This window comes from Bacillus rossius, chromosome 11, assembly GCF_032445375.1.
Source record: "Bacillus rossius redtenbacheri isolate Brsri chromosome 11, Brsri_v3, whole genome shotgun sequence".
Lineage (NCBI taxonomy): Eukaryota > Metazoa > Arthropoda > Insecta > Phasmatodea > Bacillidae > Bacillus > Bacillus rossius.
In genome coordinates this window covers 23,310,420-23,328,239 of record NC_086338.1, presented here as the reverse complement: position 1 = coordinate 23,328,239, position 17,820 = coordinate 23,310,420, and the positions used below count along the sequence as shown (strand labels likewise).

The following is a 17,820-nucleotide window of genomic DNA, read 5'->3' as shown; positions in this document are numbered from 1 at the left end:
TTTTGGCAGCGTGACGTAATGGCTGCAAATGACCGTGGTGATCCGCGATTAATTACACCTGCCCGCGCGGCTCCGCGCGCCTCTTTCAGTAGCAGCCCGTCGGCGGAGCTGTAGGCCATCTGACGTCGTCCCTGGGTCACCGAGGTCTGCCAGTGGTAGGTGCGGGAGTCCGCGGACCACCGGCCTGCCTGGTAGGGTCGCCGGCACGGCTGTCGGCGGCGAGAGGCAGCCTGGGTGAAGACAAGCGCGCGGCTGGAAGGGGGGTTTCGTCGGCGAAGGCCCCGCTGGGGAGCTCGACGTGCCCTGGAGGCGAGGTGTGGACGAACTGGCGGAGCTGCAGATCTGAACAGCATCGGAGCTCTGAAGGCAGATGATTGGGGACATCGGCCTTGGCCGCTGCGAGGCCAGTGGTGGCCGGGGTGTTTGGTGGACTATGGGGTGTGAAGCGACGTCATCTCATCGGTCCGGAAGACCTACCCCCACCCTGGCACGGAAGGTATCGCTGTTGACTGGAAGAAGGAAGATGAAGATGGAGCCCACAGTTCGAGCCGGTTTACTGACTCGTCTGCCAACCACGGAGAGCCATCGAGCCAGGCCTTAGCTGCCGGCGAACCAGTGGGTCAACCCGCTTGCAGGGCTCGCCTGGCCGCCTTCTGCCGCTTGCCAGAACCGTGGCTGTTCCGCTGACTTAGCCGCGGTATTCACAGCGGCCCCATTTCCTTATTGCAGCTGGGCTGGGCTGACTAAATACAACCCAGGCGCGCCCAAAAATACTGATACGGGCCCAAGCACCCAACACCCTGCATAGATGAATCTTTCTTACCTGGACCTTTCCCCCCTCCTGGCAAGTTGTTTATTTGCTGGCTTTAATGTATGACTGATTGATCCCTGCATGACCCGGCCCAGGGTTTACCCTGTGTCTGTGCAGGTTTTACCTCTGTCACTTTAGTAAGTTTTAGGCTAGGCAATCATAGGGGCATTAGTCATGACACCAATCGCAGCCGTGACTGGCTAATAAACCCCAATAAGCACACGATGCACGAGCCCTTGTTCAGCATTGGTAAAACCCCGCATTATAGAGTGTATAGGCTTCAGCCTGAGACACAACTAAGTCCTCCTCTAGCCAGAACCCTCTCACAAACACTTAGAATAAATTAGACTAGGAAAAAAAATCGCTGCAAAGCTCCGAGTAGAAATGATCTTCTCTAGTTCCCTTCAGTTTCCTATCGCGAAATACCAATGGCAAGGGAAATTCCTGTCGAATTGTAAGTAGCATTTCTGTTGTAACGTGCTCCAAATAGATACGTTGGAAATTTCAATCATGTAAGCTCAGAAAGCCGAGAGTAATAAGGCAGGGTGATAGGGACTGCCTGTGAGGTCGAAAACTCCCTCGCTGTTAGCAACAATAATGTTTTCGCTACCCTTTCCCCTCCACCCTTCTCATAATTATTTTCCCGGTAATCGGATTTGATGGCAAGTTAATCCGTGTTGACAAAAAAAGTAATTCGGTAGGCGGGCGAAACGTCCGTTCGGCCAGACAGCTGGGGAAGGGGATTGATGCTCGGGCAATCAGTTGCTTGTCAGATTAGCTCCGCCCTTGCGCGCGCTGGCAGATGCCACGGGGGATAGCGGCTGATAGCGGAGATGCACCCTTGCGAACTGCTCTATCATCAGATCACGGCCCAGACACGACTGCCTTCATTAGTTTACCGGAAAAACCAGTCGCTAAGTGCAGCGCTGCCATTAAATAACGTCCCAGTTACCCATTTTAATATAATGAACTGTAAGCGTTTCAGAGTTTTGGTTCAAGGTCACAGGGGAAGGATTGGGCGCTTGCACAGTGGACATTTGATAGAAAAACAGGGTTAGCATACCTTCAATGCGATGTACGATTTGTTGTAAATAGTATAAATTAAACTGAATTGAAACTGGGATGTTCTGTTTGGTTAAGTTCTCTGGATGATTTTTTTTCAATAGGTGAAAATTTATTAAAGACATTATTTCGGATGTACGCCATTGCTATTTGTCGCTATTTGTCACAGACAAAACCCGAAGAACGACAAACGAAAGATGAATACACAAAAACACACAAAGAAAACCAAGCTCAAAACCAGCCGGTATCAATTGTTAATTGCATAGACAGATAATATTTTTAACATACATTCACTAATAGAAATATAATAGGTGTAAAATAGTCGTTTAAGTGATAATCACTACACAAACTTGCGTGGATTTTTACATCAAGTATATATTTCTCTAAGTAGGCCAATAAATATTGTGTAGAGGAAGTGCGGGTATTATGGAATAGGCGGGTAATATGGAATAGGTGGATATCTCAGCTGTAAGGTGCTGAAACCTGTGAGAGAGCGGTCGAACTACTTCCCTGTGCTCGCTAGAGGCTATGAATTCAGTCGCATTAACGTCGGTCGTGTATGGGCAGTTTTATAATCAATTGTTTGGTTTTTGCATTTGGAAAGTTTTTGCAGGTGAGTGTTTGAAAAATGTTAACAGTATTTAGAAGTTTCTTAACACTGTTAATCATGATGTATGATAAAGAGTAATAGTCAGCAGTGTTATTTCCAAGAATGTAGTCTTTTCATTTTCAACTAGTAAGGTAAGGAGAACGGCAAATTTTAATATGGCGAGTCGGGTAATATGGAATACCTACTATTCCATATTACCCGACGAAAATTTAGGTATTCCAAATTGACCGCAATTTGATTAAAAAGTAAATGAACGCTATTAATGTTTATTTAACGCTTAAGAACATAAGTAATAATATGTATTTTCCAGTTATTGTAAGAAATCAGTGTAATTACAAATTATAAATAGCTTCGACTTAAGTAAATGTAATTGTTTTAAGCTTAATATCGTTGTATGTAAGACCACTTAACAAACAATTATTTCTATAGTGCTAAAAATAATACATGCACAAAAAATGCAAACTAAATGTTCTAATGGCTCTCGTTACAGCTTATTGTTTAGGGAGTTGTAATTTTTCAATATTGCCAACGCATGCTCGCACAATTAGAGCAGAAGTCACCTAATGTAGCCTTTTAGGCTTATGCAATGTTATTCTATGCATGTGCCGAACTTGAATGCTACTTTTAGGCGTTGTAAATGTCAACTTGTGCTAATACATTAGTTGCGTATATGCTAAATAAATTTTTGTGGAGCCAGGTTTTCAACTACTTATGACGACCATTACGAAACAAGGGGTTATAATACCTATAGTCTGTTTTTTTTCTATCTTCCAGAGATGGGTAAAAAGAAAGACAAAACTAAGAAAAGGAAGCTATGGAAGGAGGATCAAATGGCAAAAGCAATCTGCGCTGTTAGGGAGAAGAAGATGGGATACCTCAAGGCATCGAAAGTGTTCCAGGTACCAAGGGCTACACTTTTTAGACTTGCCAACAATAAGGTGCTAGACACCAAGAAAGCAGCATCTACAAAACTTGGTCGTAAGCCATTGTTTACCCCTGAGTTGGAGGAAGAGCTTGTGAAGTACTTAGTTGAAATGGAAGCCATGTTTTATGGCCTTACCAGCAAAGATGTTTGTATATTAGCATTTCAGCTAGCTGTGCGCAATAACTTAGCCCATCCATTTGGACAAAACGACAAAGCAGGGAAAGATTGGTTTCACGGGTTTATGACAAGGAATAAGGACAAGTTGTCTATTCGCAAGCCAACGGGTACATCATTTTCCAGAGCCAAAGGGTTTAACAAAGAAGAAGTGAGTTCGTTTTTCGATCTGCTGGAAAAACAGTTTGAGAAGCATAACTATTCTGCAGATCGCATCTTCAATGTCGATGAAACTGGTTTGTCGGTAGTGCAAAGTAAAATCCCTCATGTTGTAGGACTTCGTGGGAAACGTCAAATCGGGGCCTTGACATCAGCGGAAAGAGGGTCATTAATAACTATCATTCCATGTATGAGTGCTGGTGGTCAATTTATTCCACTTCTAATTATTTTCCCCCGTAAAAACATGAATGAACAACTTATGAGAGGTGCTCCACCTGGCTCTATCGCAACATGCCACCCTAGTGGCTGGGTTCAAACAAACATTATTACTAAGTGGTTTGAGCATTTCCTGCGACATGCAAAACCCACAAAGGAAGCTCCGGTTTTGTTGGTACTGGATGGCCACTCTACCCACAAGAGGAACATTGAACTTATCAACATGGCGAGAGAAAATCATGTAACGATTATCTGCATACCACCTCACACAACACACAAGTTGCAACCGTTAGATAAATCGTTCATGGGACCTTTGAAAACCCACTTCAGTGAAGAGGTTCGTACATTTCTGAGACATAGCTCACGGCCATTCAGTGTGTTTGACATTATGGAATATTTTGGACGTGCTTATTTAAAGGTACAAAGAGGTGACATTGCAGTGAATGGTTTCAAGGCCACAGGAATCTATCCAGTATCCAAGAATATATTCACAGAGGACGATTATCTGCCTTCTGCTTTGACCTTCACGCAACGAAAACAAATTACCGAATCACCTTCAGCATGCAATGATCCATCCACAGATGTCGATACCAGCCCTACAATTTTTCCAGTTCTATCAGTTGCTGGTTGTTCGAAAACGCCTGATTTGGTCTTACCTAGTCATATTTCTCCTGCTCCACCCGCAAAAAAAACATCAAACAGGGGTAGAAAGCCAGGAACTTCCTCTGTCCTCACTTCGTCACCATACAAGTCTAAGTTAGAGGCGGATATAACTGCAAAGCAAGTCAAATGTGGCAAAGTCTTGAGTAATGACATTGAAAAATCAAAGAAGAAATTACACTTGAAGCAAGCTCTTGTGCCGAGCAAAAAGATAAAATTAGCGCAGAAACGTTCCTGTTCGTCGAGACATGTTGAAGATGAATCCAACAGTGACAACCAAACTTTCATCTCAGATAAGTCATCCGAGCTGGACTTCATACCCACATCAACGCCTGATTCTGGAAATGCTGAGTGCATATTTTGTCAAGGGATGTTTTCACAGGACTCACGAGGAGAAGTGTGGGTGCGGTGTTTGTCATGTTCGTTATGGGCACATAATGACTGTGCTGGTGCGGAAAAAATGGATTACATTTGCGATTTTTGTAAGTGATTTAAAAAATATTATTTTGTAATTTACACACTCCTCTTCTATTTCTTTCCCTGTTAAGTAAGAATATCTTTATTTAGCTTGACAATATCCGATTTTGGTATTGCAAAGTGCAGTGTTTGTCATGTTATTTATGGTCACATGATGACTGTGCTGAGGTCAGCATAAATGCTTGCATTTGGGTTTTTATTATTATATTATATGTTTATGTATATTTTTCATTGAAAGGCATGTATATTTCCTAAATAACCTTCATGTGACTTACAATTAGGTTTACGTTTCCTTAATAACTATGCATATTCCATATTACCCCACTATTTCATATTACCCTCCAATTGTGTTTTTTTGCAAAAATGATATTTTACTGTACTTAATACATGATTTTGCTGTCCGTGTGTATCCAGATATATCGTCATAACTGTAAATTTTACCTGCATGCAATTTCAGATTATAAGCTCTTTCCTTAAACTCAACAACCTTGAAATAAAAATGGTATTCCATAATACCCGCACTTCCTCTACATATGTTTGAGAGTACGACAAATGCTAGGGATGCATCGTTTCAGATTTACACAATAAGTAGCTAATAAGTAAATGGCAAGCTTGAACAGTCGTGTGGGAGTAAGTATGAACTCAGCCAATGAAAAAAAAAATGTAGATCATAAAATAACTACGCTATGTAAAAATAATCCATTTCGGCACAAAGTACCTAATTCTTCTTGAAATGTTATGAAAACGTTTTTAAACTCCTGAAGAAAATTCGACCTTTAGCTGACTCAAATCGTAACACACAACCATATATATAATAGAAATTCAATAAAAAAAAATTGGTTTAGATGGTTGAACCGGAGAGAAATAGAGAAACAAAAACTGGTAACTATTTAAAGACAATTAATTTTAATTTTTCAAATTATTAAAAAATGCTCTATAAAATATTTTACTTCCTTGTTTAAATATTTCTGTAAATTGCATACTAAGAAGTGAATATATACCTATATATATAATCGTCGTGACTTACGTATTTGTGCACATAATAAAATACACCAAAATTCTACTTTTCTAAATTCTTTAATGAGTCATATCTTGTAAACTATAAAACCAATTTAATAACTTGAAACTATTCAAACACGCTTTGATGTAAACAATGTCGTAAAATTGTATTACAAAAAAGGTAATTATACAATTTTTTGAAGGACAGTATTATTCAGTGGTATCTAATCTCGTGACGGTGCTAAGCGACGCGCGGGCCTGCGACTTGACACCCCAGGCGACGCGCTGACGACTGTCTCTCGTCACTTGCCCTCCGCCAATCACATGCGAGATCGCCAGCGGCCCGCTCTTGTCAGCAAATTAATTGGCCGTCGCTGCCCTCCCCCCCCCCCCCCACCCCCCTGGGGGATCAAGTGCCTGTCGCCCTCCGCTCAAGCGGATCTGGACGGGCGCAAAGCTGATTGGTCGCGGCCTAGTGGCCGGCGACACGTCGTGAAGTTGTTATCCCCCGGGGGGAGGGGGTGGGGGGTTTTTGCGCATGTTAGCCATGCCTCGGCTGGTCCAGGGGTGGCCTCGCTGGTAGCTTTGTTGGCTCAGCCGTTTAATTTGCGCGTTTTGCTGTGCGCTGTTTTTATTTGTTGTCTCGACTTGATAAAAAAAATTGTCGGGTGGGTTTAGCGTTGCGTTTGGGCATTGCAGGGATGAAACGGGTTTACCGGATACACCCCCCGACCTCTTTTCCCCTTAATTTTAACCCCTGTGGTAGTAAAGCAGGATAATAACTTGGGCATAGCTGTGAAACGTGATCTTCAAAAAAGAAAATAAAGAGCAGAAAAAAATTTAAAAATGTCATTTATTCTTAACCCCTGTATTGCAATAGTGTTCGTGCGTGTAAATGTTAAAAAAAGCTTTTCACGTTTTTTTCTCCTTCTGCTGCATAAAACTCTTTTTTTACCCAACACAATTTACCCTTTTCAATGGTGAAGAAGTGAAGGTTTCTTAATACTTGGCAAATTTGTAATAAATAACAGACAAAGCCAGTTCTACTCTCAAAACTGACGTAGACAATTATACCATAGTGCGTTTGAAATTATGCTTATTTGGTATGATTGAACAAAGATAGGAAGCACGGCGTCTGTCATATTAAAGATAACCAACAAGTAGGTAAATATCAAATTGCAGGAACTGGTTATGCTGGTTTTTAGAATTAAAAATGGGAGAGTTTGAAAATAAACTACGAGCTATGTTGTATTTCTAGCGTTTGAACACAACTAGATGAAACACTTATGTGAATCGGACGAAATGCTGTTAAATCTCCTTTGCCTGGTACACCGCACACATTTCGTTGCAGTCTACGTCTACCTCAACGCGGCTAAAGAATAATAAACTTTAAAAAAATGCTATTTTAAATAACGAATTGGAAGTGGTAACCCCACAATAGCAAAATATAAATAATAAACATTTTCATAAAAATTTGTTTTAATTTATAAAGTTATAAAAACCTTCATTAAATAATATTGGGAACTGCCAAAAATTATTCAATCACATTATAACAGATAACCCACAGACTTAACACATTCTAATTTTTTTTTCACATACAAATCAATTGCATAACACCATCAAATTATAAATCGACGGAAATCATTACACATAAAAAAATATTTCACCATTTTGCGCATGAAAATGTCAAACTTTTCTTGTGTTACACACATTTGTAGCTTATTGCATCTGGCATGAATGACAAGTCAAGTCTCACCCCCTGTATGCCAGGTGTCATTAGCTGCTCTGTGTTACCGACGTGTTGGATCAGAACATTGCTACCCTGGCCGCAGACCTGATAGGCCCTACCAAAGTCTCAGTTATGGCCCGGAACTGAAGATCTAGTGTTCTCTTTGCATAGTATTGCTCTATGCTGCAGACTAATATTCACGTACCTATTGTTAGTTGTTTCAGACCTGACCTCCAAACGTATTAACTTGTCTCAGGCCTGATTACTACGCTTTGTTTTTTTGTCCCAGACCTGAACATCAGACGTTGTCAAATGTCTTGGACCAGATCAAAAGGCGTTGTTAGTTGTCTCAGGCCTAATCACCACTCGTTGTTAGTTGTCTCAGATATAATAGTTATACGTTGTTAGTTGTCTCAGAGCTGATGACCATGTGTCATTAGTTGTCTGAGATCACATAACCACGTGCTTTTAGTCGTCACAGAGCTGATGACCATATGTTGTTAGTCGTCTGAGACCTGATAACCACGTGTCGTTAGTCGTCTCAGAGCTTATAGCCAGGTGTTGCTAGTGGTTCCAGAGCTGACGACCGCGTGTTGGTACCTGGTCGTCTCAGACTTGTGCTCCATGTCGCAGACCTGAACACCGACTTCATGGACGTGGCGTACGGACGCTCGGGAGCCGGGACGCCGGGCATGCCGGGCTCCAAAGGCCAGCATGGCACCAAGCGCATGCGCACCTCCTTCAAGCACCAACAGCTGCGCACCAAGCTAATGCGCACATCCTTAAAGCACAACCAGCTGCGCACCATGAATTCCTACTTCGCCATCAACCAGAACCCTAACGCCAAGAACCTGGAGCAGCTGTCCCAGAAGACAGGGTTGCCCAAGAGGGTGCTGCAGGTAACTATGTCCCTTCGTGGTGTTGTCTAATGGCACCCACATTTCAAGACGGGGCGCCACAGTAATAAAAGAATACTGCACTCTAGTGCAGTATTCGTTTATTACCCAACCTAAACCAACCCAAAATTACCTAACCAATACCTAACCAAACCCAACCTAACATAAACCAACCTAACCTAAGGTAAGCTTTTGGACATACACCATTGCTTAGAACATCTATGTCTGTAAAAGAAAACTACAAAAAAAAATACAACTGACAAAAACACAAATTAAGAAAAAAATTTTGTTGTCATTGTTTGCTTTATTTGTGTTTTTTTTTCATTTGTATTTTTTTTATTTGTAGTTTTCTTCTACAGATATACATGTGCTTATCAATGGCGTATTTCCAAAAGCTTACATCAAGTCATGCATTCCCAGTGCACAAATGTTTCAAAGATAACAACCTAACCTAACTTAACCTAAAATAACCTAACCCAACCTAACATAAAAATTAAACTAGCTTTTTGGTAGTTCACTCCAGCAGTTAAAAAAAGATGGCGGTCATGACGTCATAATTGCAGTCGATATGTACCTACCTGCCTTGACAATAGTGGCTGGAGGTCAGTCTGCCAGTGGCTACCGTGAGGATGGATCTGTCGTCTTTTTTTTTTTAATTTTTGCCCTCGCCGGGTTCGAACTAAGGACGTAAATGTGTCGCCGGTTGCTCGGCCTTCTCCGTGAGGTGTCGGTGGTGCTCGGACATGTGGCGGGTGGTGAGTGACTCCAGCCACCACCAGGGGCGCGCGTGTATCCTGACCCGGACAGAACTCCGAAAGCGGACCAAGTACGGTATACTCTGTTCTTATCCCACCTACTCTACTTTAGGAATATCCCCTGTATTCTCACGCGTACATGGCCACACCTATACGTGAGTTTTGACATCCTTTATGACCTCAAAGTTGTTTGCCAAAATTCAGTTCAAACATATTTATTTATTTGCCCCATTTGCGACGACATAAATCTATACCTCTGTTGAGCCCCATAAACCATGTTTGAACTAAAGAGGATAAAAAAGCAATAAGATAAGTTCCATTAAATGCATGCTGAGAAACCATTTGTTAACATCATAGTATATAGGGATAAGTAGGCCTATACCTTATTTTTGCAGAATCGATATTTCTGAATTCTTCCGTAAATAATTAAAAGCTCTAATGTGAATCGTCAAGAGACTTTCATGACGTCTAGGTTTAAAGTCTTGTACTGACTAAATGTTCGAATAGAATATATAGCTGATGATTAAGTCAGGACGATGGACTTCCTCTCTGAAGGCTAATAGAAAACTCCTCTTAGGGAATAAAGTATCAAGTCACCGAAATGGTGTACACCCGCTGACCAATCGCAGCCCTCTTAACCTAATCGCATTAATTATCCTACTGTCATACACAACACGAATGACGTAACAATAAACTCTGAGCTAATGAGAGAACTGGAAGCGCAGTAATGCAACAAAGTCCAAAAGCCGAAATACACCCGAGCAATATCTTGAATTGAACGATTCTATGGGTGCCAAACTACAGATTTAAAATTTTTCTTCTAAAAAAAATACTAATTAGTGACACCGAAAAAGTATTCTACTCTTACAAATTATTCCTTTGGTAACTAGTTACCAAAAAATAAATTTGTTATACTACAAGAAAGATATTGTATATTAGTACACTATGAATATTTTTGCAGCATTTATGAAGAAAAAGAGTTTTTAGAGTTAGTACTGTTACGAAAAATAGCCCATACTTTTATATAACTATAATTTTTATTTCAAGCATCATGTTTTTTAAAAATGGAAAAGATAATAGAATAATTAGAAATTGAATTTATTTCATGAAATTATGCTTATAAATGTGCGCAATTAACACAAGAAAACGATTCAGGGCAGGGGCGGAACTAGACTTTTTTTTTTGGGTGGTGGGGGGGGGGGGGGGGGTCACCACCGTCCAATTTACCACCAAACCCCAAAACTGAAGTGCGAGTCCAGGGGTCCTTCCACGGAAATATGTGGATTTGAAGGAGCAAAATGGTGCAATTTAAGAAGCTTTCGTATCTTAAAATTAAATAAACTGCTGGCAGAAGTATTAACATTCTTTAGTTGATATTCACTACCAATGATATCTATTAAGGTTTCTTATGACCAAAAAACGAATTGTCCACCATGCATAATGCAACCAACTACACAGGACACAGCACACTGTACTACAGTTGTGTTGTGATGTCAATCCGGATTAGATTGGAACATTTGGTTGTAAATAAATAATTATGCCATGCTGGTTTGATATGCATATATTTACAGGATAAACTCAAAATGCCTTTTGCTGGTCTTTGCAAATTTTGTAATTATTGCTTCAATGTCCAGCTGAATGTCTTTGTGGATGTGCAGCAATGCGAGACCAGTAAGTCTTTCTTCCCCCATTGTTGATCTGAGCCATGTTTTGAGGCGACGAAGGGTTGAGAATGAATGCTCTGCTTTTGCTACAGAAACAGGTAGCGTAGCTATGATTTTAAGAATTTTGTTGATAGAAGGGTACATTACTGTGTCGCACAAATCAACAATATGAGGCAGAGCACTTGGAATTTCAATAACACCCCCAGATTCGCGCATCCATTTGGCGACCCAAAGTTTGAACTCCTCCAGGACTGTGGAGACCGGCACATTTAGGAGCTGCTTATACATATCTGCTACTTTCTGCACAACTTCCAGATCTTCCTCAGTGTAGGTTGTGCGAGGCAAGAGTGATGATTAATGATATGTTAAAAGAAAGTTTTTTCCAGCTACAACAGCCCACTGGTGATACTGGTTCCGCTGGTGCGTCATAAGAGATCCTTCTCCTCCAAGCAGATCATCGAAGGACTTCAGAGGTTCCTTGACCATCCTTCTAAGAGGTGTGTTGGTTTGAAGGCCACCCCCTGACCCTGCAGCAGAAAGGACACAGTACTTGCAATAAAGTCCCTGATCTTTGTGCGAAAGAACGAGCCAGTGAAATTTTTCCAAATGCGATCTCTGGGCATACTTCTTTGTCTCTTTCCCCTTCTTGGTAACAATACAGTGAGGGAAAACTTAATCTGATAGTGGTGTCCAGCTTCGCTCTAATAGCACATCCTTGGTGAAATCATTTATATTGGTCTGGCCTGTGTAATATCCAATATCAGACGAAAACTGAGGTTGTGCCTGTGGCTTGTTTCTATCTGGCAAATTGTGCTCATTAACAACTAAGGCAACAGGTTCAGGAGCTGGAACAATATGGGAAATTGGATCCACAGATGTAGATGGTAGTAATGACGACGATGCACCTCTTGTCTCAGTCTCAGATTTTGAATTCTTACTGAAAAAACTTGTCAATAGTTCTATCAGATTCACGACTTTTGCTCCAGTCACATTCTTCAAGGAATCTCCCTAAAATAAACCAAGGAGAAATAAAGTATTAATTGAAATTTTTATGTCTGTATGGATTTTTTTAAACAATAGTTGTATCTTGTATGGTTTGCAATGATAATATATAAGAATAATAATAGCAATAAATCATTAACTTATTTATTTAGTTGCTAAAATTAAGTACTTATTTAAAAATGCATGCAAGCATTCACAATGTCGCGTAGCTTGCGTACGTACATAACACAGTTGATCAACTCAACTTTCTACTTCGTACGTACGTGCCTTAAGTGGTGGTTGTGAATCCAGCAAGTACAAATGTAAGACTTAACACTTAAAATAAATTTAATTATTGTTGCGAAATAATTTCGCTCTATGTTGTAATCTTTTTTATCACTTCTACTAAAAAGAGTAATGTAAAATAATGTATTGTCGACATCTTGTAAAGGCATAAGGTTGCGAATTCAATCTCAAAAACTTAACATACGTGTGTGTGTTCATATGTACGTTAAATGTGGTTGTGAATCCGCCTTTCTCTTACTTTTACTGGCTTAAGAAATAAATTTAGCACTAAAAAAAATGTTTATTGTCATACCAAAACATTTTTGAGCAGTTAGTATTCTATTTCTATAATTGGTACTAATTAAACTAGCTACACAATTAAAGTCTAACTAACTTACCATTATATGTTTTGCACTTGTTTACTTGTAAAACACATCACACTTCACACTGCAATGTTGAATGTTGTAATATTGACTGGTTTGACTTTCGAAAAACAAAGAAGATATCATAATGTTTCATGTGTGAGCCTGCACAATTCTTCTTGATTTTTCCTTGCTATCGAGATGTGCGCACTATTTAGCGGCATGGGAGTGAAACATTTCTCATTTCTTGCAAAGTAGAGTGAGAGAATTTTTTAAAATACGCGAACAACAAGGAAAAAAACTAGCGAAAAGCAATTTTGAACTTGTTTGAATGTATGTTGTATTAAATAATTGTAAGAATAATATATATTGAAATGACTGAAAATAACGAGAAAAGAATCAAGAGAATGGCAACGCTAGTCGCCAGCATGTATCAAACAGAAAGTAGCCTTCATACATCTTGATAATCAGTGATCGTTGAATCAATGATAGATTTTGGTCTTAAACAATTTATTCAATTTTCAGTTCACATCCTGGGGGGGGGGAGGGTGTCATGACCCGTGTGACCCCCCTCTGGAAGGTGTGGTTCCAGAACGCGCGCGCTAAGTGGCGGCACATGGTCCTCAAGCAGGAGGGCAAGGCGGGGCTGCCGGGGGACTAGTGCCCGCGGCCGGACCAGCTGAGCGACCTGGAGGCCTTCTAGCAACACGGGCCTGATCCAATAATGCGGCCGCAATATTTGTTTTGAATAAATGTATAATTAATAATTTATAATTTGTTTTGTAATAAATTAAATTTTAATTAATTAAATTTTTTGTTAAATTTTGGATTATTTTAAGAAATTTGTGATAAATATATTATTTAACTTTTATGTTAATTTGTTGAATTACTATCAATGACTAATTGTTAAAAGCGGAATTATTTAATAATAAAAATGAAAAAAGTTTTAAAAATTTAGTATTAAAAAAAAATTTTAATTAATTTAAATCTATCTGTTTATTCCTGCCTTCGAAGAGACGGTAGCGCGCTCCTGTGCCTAAAGGTGGAACTAAGATGGCGGTCTTCAGCTCACGAAAACAATATGGCGGCCCCCAGGGTATTCTGGCGCAATGATAACATCTTTCAATTTTTAAAGAAAGGAAATATATTTATTTTAAGAATTTTGTTTTACAATATTTTATTTTATTTAGATCTCTATGTTCATTTGTTGAATTATTATCAAACCTTATGGTTATAATTGGAGTCATTTTTACAGTAAAAATTAATAGATTTCATTAACCATTATTATAATGTTTTATCTCACATTATTTCACTAGCATCGACCGACAAATTCTATGTTTTGTTTTCATCATTTGCTTTGAGATTTTTTTTCTTTCTATAGGGTTCTTTTTAAAAGATGTTACTATTTCAGCTGCTACGTAATGATTTTCCAGAGTTGAGACATAGAATTGAAGAGCGTATTGCTTCCATTACTCTAAAAAGTTTTTAACCAATGTGTTAGCTCGCGTTGGCAATATCGTTCTACATTTAGGTCACTTGTTATTATTGTGTTTAAGCGGAGGTGTTTGCCTTTTGCTCGGGGTTCGTCTCCCTCCGGTGAGAACGATTGGTAAGTTCTGTGTATAAATGTGGCGGACTTTGCTGTGAGCAGGCGAGTTTTCTCGAGTTGCTCTCGTTTCCCTCTCAAAAGTGGAATATAGTTGATGTTATAATGCCTCTAAGTTAATGGTATCAATAGTGGTATTTCACAACCAGTATATAGATCGATTGAGAGAGATAGCGAGCAAGCGAGAGAGAGAGAGAGGAAGAGTGAGGTTTTGTAGGTTTTCATTAATGGTTTTGCAATTAATAGTTAACACATATCCTTTTTAATAGTTGTAATTTGATTTTTTAAATACACTGTAATTTTATCCTCTTAATTTTGCTACACAACGATTATACACTAAATGATTCCTGAGTGGTTAATAAAAGCATAATTATATATATATTTTTCTTAATGCATGTGGCTGTAGAGATGAAATTGATGGTACTATCTTTTTTCCACCCAATGGTGTTATGATGAATATATTTGTCTGTGTTCGCTAGCTTTTTTATTTATTTTTTCTAGTTCAATTGTGACATATGCTTACTTTCATATACAATGCTTGGGGTGTAATGGAATTTTCTGTTTCATTGGGGGTGAGTGAGTGAGATTGCGGGGGCGCGTCGGCAGCTAAGGCCATTAGCACCCACAGATTTGTACATTATAAGCAGAACAAAGAACGACAGTTAAAATTTCCCCACAGGGGAAAAATCAACGACCAGGTAAACAGATAAAAACTGGTAAAAAGTCCCCACAGGGGAATGAACAACATTCAAATAAGAACAGTTAAAAGGTCCCACCAGGGAAAAGACGATCAAATATAAAATGCTAAAAAGTCCCGACAGGGGTAAGAACAACAATCAAATAAAAACCTCAAAATGCCTCCACAGAGGGAGTAACAACGACCAATTAAAAGGTTTAAAAAATGTCACCACAGTTAAATAGCTCGATAAAATAAAACCAGTTAAAAGACCCCACAGGGGGAGTGGCAACAAACACTTCAAAACAGAGTAACCTTTCCCACAGGGGAAAAGCAACAATCAAGTAAAAACAATTAAAAACAGAGACATAGCTACACAAGCAGTAAGTTCAGAATAAAAGGTGACTAGAAGTTAAATTACATGGACTTCACAACACATTAAAAAGGCCCACAGTACGTAAGAAGTAGAGTACACCGCTCAATGGTTAGCTCCCCTCACAGAGCAATCCTGAAAGCGTAACAGGAAGGTTAAAAGTAGAGCGGGCCTGGTGATAATGCGGGCACTCCAGAAGGATGTGGCGTACAGTCAGGGGAATGCCGCAGTTGTCACATTCTGGCGGTGGTTCCCCCTGCAGGAGGTACCGGTGAGTAAGGCTGGTGTGGCCTATCCGCAGTCTGGTCATGATCGTGTCCTCTCTGCGAGGGAGATGGTCGGCGAAGCAATGTCGCGAGGTGTCTGGCAGATGGAGCGGAGCTTGTTGTTCAGAGGGAGGGAATGCCACTACCTCTGCCAGGCAGTCCAAACAATCTCCCGGGCAGCCAGCAAAACATCGCATACAGGGACACGGTGTATGCTAGGTGGAAGTTCACAAGCTTCCTTTGCTGCCCGATCTGCGGCTAATGAGGCTAATGAGGCATTCGGATAATGAGGCTCTGACATGGTTACTTAATCATCCCAATCAGCTTGGTAATTTGGGTAGATGGGTGTTACGCCTCTCATGTTTTCGATTTAAAATTCAGCATGTCCGTGGTTTAGAGAACGTAGATGCTGATTCACTCTCTCGCATTTTTCACCCGGACGATTACGAGATACAGGATGGTGACGAAAGTGCCCTCGCAGGAGAAATAGTGGCTCTAAGAGTGATACCGGAGTCCTATTATCAATTTTCATGAAAGAAAGAATCTAGATCCTCTTTGTATGGATATTAGGGCGAAGATAGAAGCAGGTGCGAATGTGCCTTATTTTCTTCATCAAGGCTTGGTATGTTATACAGGGAAAAACAGTCGAGCTAGGAAAGTGGTGGTGCCCGAGTCCATGCGATCCCTGGTTTTGAAATACCTCCATTCATCTGTCTTTGGAGGGCATTTAGACAGAGGAAAAACATTAAAAAAGATTTCTGTAAATTTTGCTTGGCCCACACTAATTATGGATGTAAACAAATATGTTGAGCAATGTGTAGAGTGTCAGTTATGTAAACCGGCTCGTCAAACTGATGTGGGGCAATATGCTGCACACTTACCTGAAATGCCGTGGCATACGGTACATGTGGACATATTTGGTCTAGAAAGGCCGTTTGTATTCTAATTGTGTTAGATGTTTTCACAAAAATTTTTTTTCTTCTGCCTTTTAAGAATTTGAAATGCAATATCAGTGGTCCGAGTTTTGACTGAACAGGTTTGTCTCACTTCAGACAATGCCAAGTGTTTTCGTTCAGGATTGTACAAAAACATGTGTTTCGAATGGTCTATACATCCTGTGTTTAGTTCTCATTTTCCTAAGGGAAACATGGTTGAGCGGTTCAACTGTAATTTGAAGGCATGCTTAACGATCTTTTACAACTCATATCACACGCGCTGGGACGAGGATATCTATTTGATTAATCTTGGTTTTTAATTCGGCTGATCATTGATCCACTGGGTATCCTCCTTCCTTGCTGTTCCTGGGGCGTCACCTTGTACATCCTTTGCTTAATAAATGGGGAATTCCTTCCTCCTCCCTTCCTATGGATGATGGTTCTCGTGAGTCATTAATTGAGGAAGTAGCGAAAAATTTGAAACGCTCTCAGAACATTGTGGCTAAACGCTACAATGATGAACACATTTAACATGGTTATCGTCCAGGAGACTTAGTGTGTTGTAAGAATTTTGTTTTACCAGATGCTGCAGCCAATATTGGCAGTAAGTTTATCCCTAAATATGTGGGGCCATACTTGATTCAGAAATTTTTAGCTCCAAACACAGTGTTAGTAGTTAATCCGAATAATAAGCGTGTTTTTAGAAAAGCACATGTAATGCATTTAAAGAGTTTCAAATCTTAAACTATACATTGGATATATTTGTATACACATTGTGAAAACTTTATGTTTCTAAGCCATGAATGGATGGCATGTAAGTCAAATGGTCATGCCTTGCAATTTATTGTATGAAGTTTATAATAACCCAAAAGAATGGAAAACGAAGGTACGATCATAATTATATGTGTTTGGAATCTGCGAGTTTCTTGCATATTTATATATATATATATATATATATATATATATATATATATATATATATATATATATATATATATATATATATATATATATATATTTAATATTGCGGATAATGATCCTGTAATCTATGTTTAGGTGTATTTATTTTTTTTATTTTTAAGTTTATAAGAATTTATCTCTGGTTGCATTGTGCGCATCCTTATGTAGTGCTTTTACCTTTTATACTCTTCCTCAGTTCCTTGGATTAGAAGCATATGGTTATGGTGCAAGTTGTTGTT

General features: G+C 39.7%; 1 protein-coding gene across 1 annotated transcript; it reads left to right on the top strand.

The window, feature by feature from the left end:
* The first annotated feature begins 8,388 nt into the window (after positions 1–8,388).
* On the top strand, positions 8,389–13,636 carry LOC134536693 (protein apterous-like). The gene is made up of 2 exons (XM_063376552.1): positions 8,389–8,721; positions 13,291–13,636. The coding sequence occupies exons 1-2, from the start codon at positions 8,473–8,475 to the stop codon at positions 13,369–13,371; spliced, it is 330 nt and encodes a 109-aa protein (XP_063232622.1). The 5' UTR covers positions 8,389–8,472; the 3' UTR covers positions 13,372–13,636.
* Positions 13,637–17,820: the final 4,184 nt, after the last annotated feature.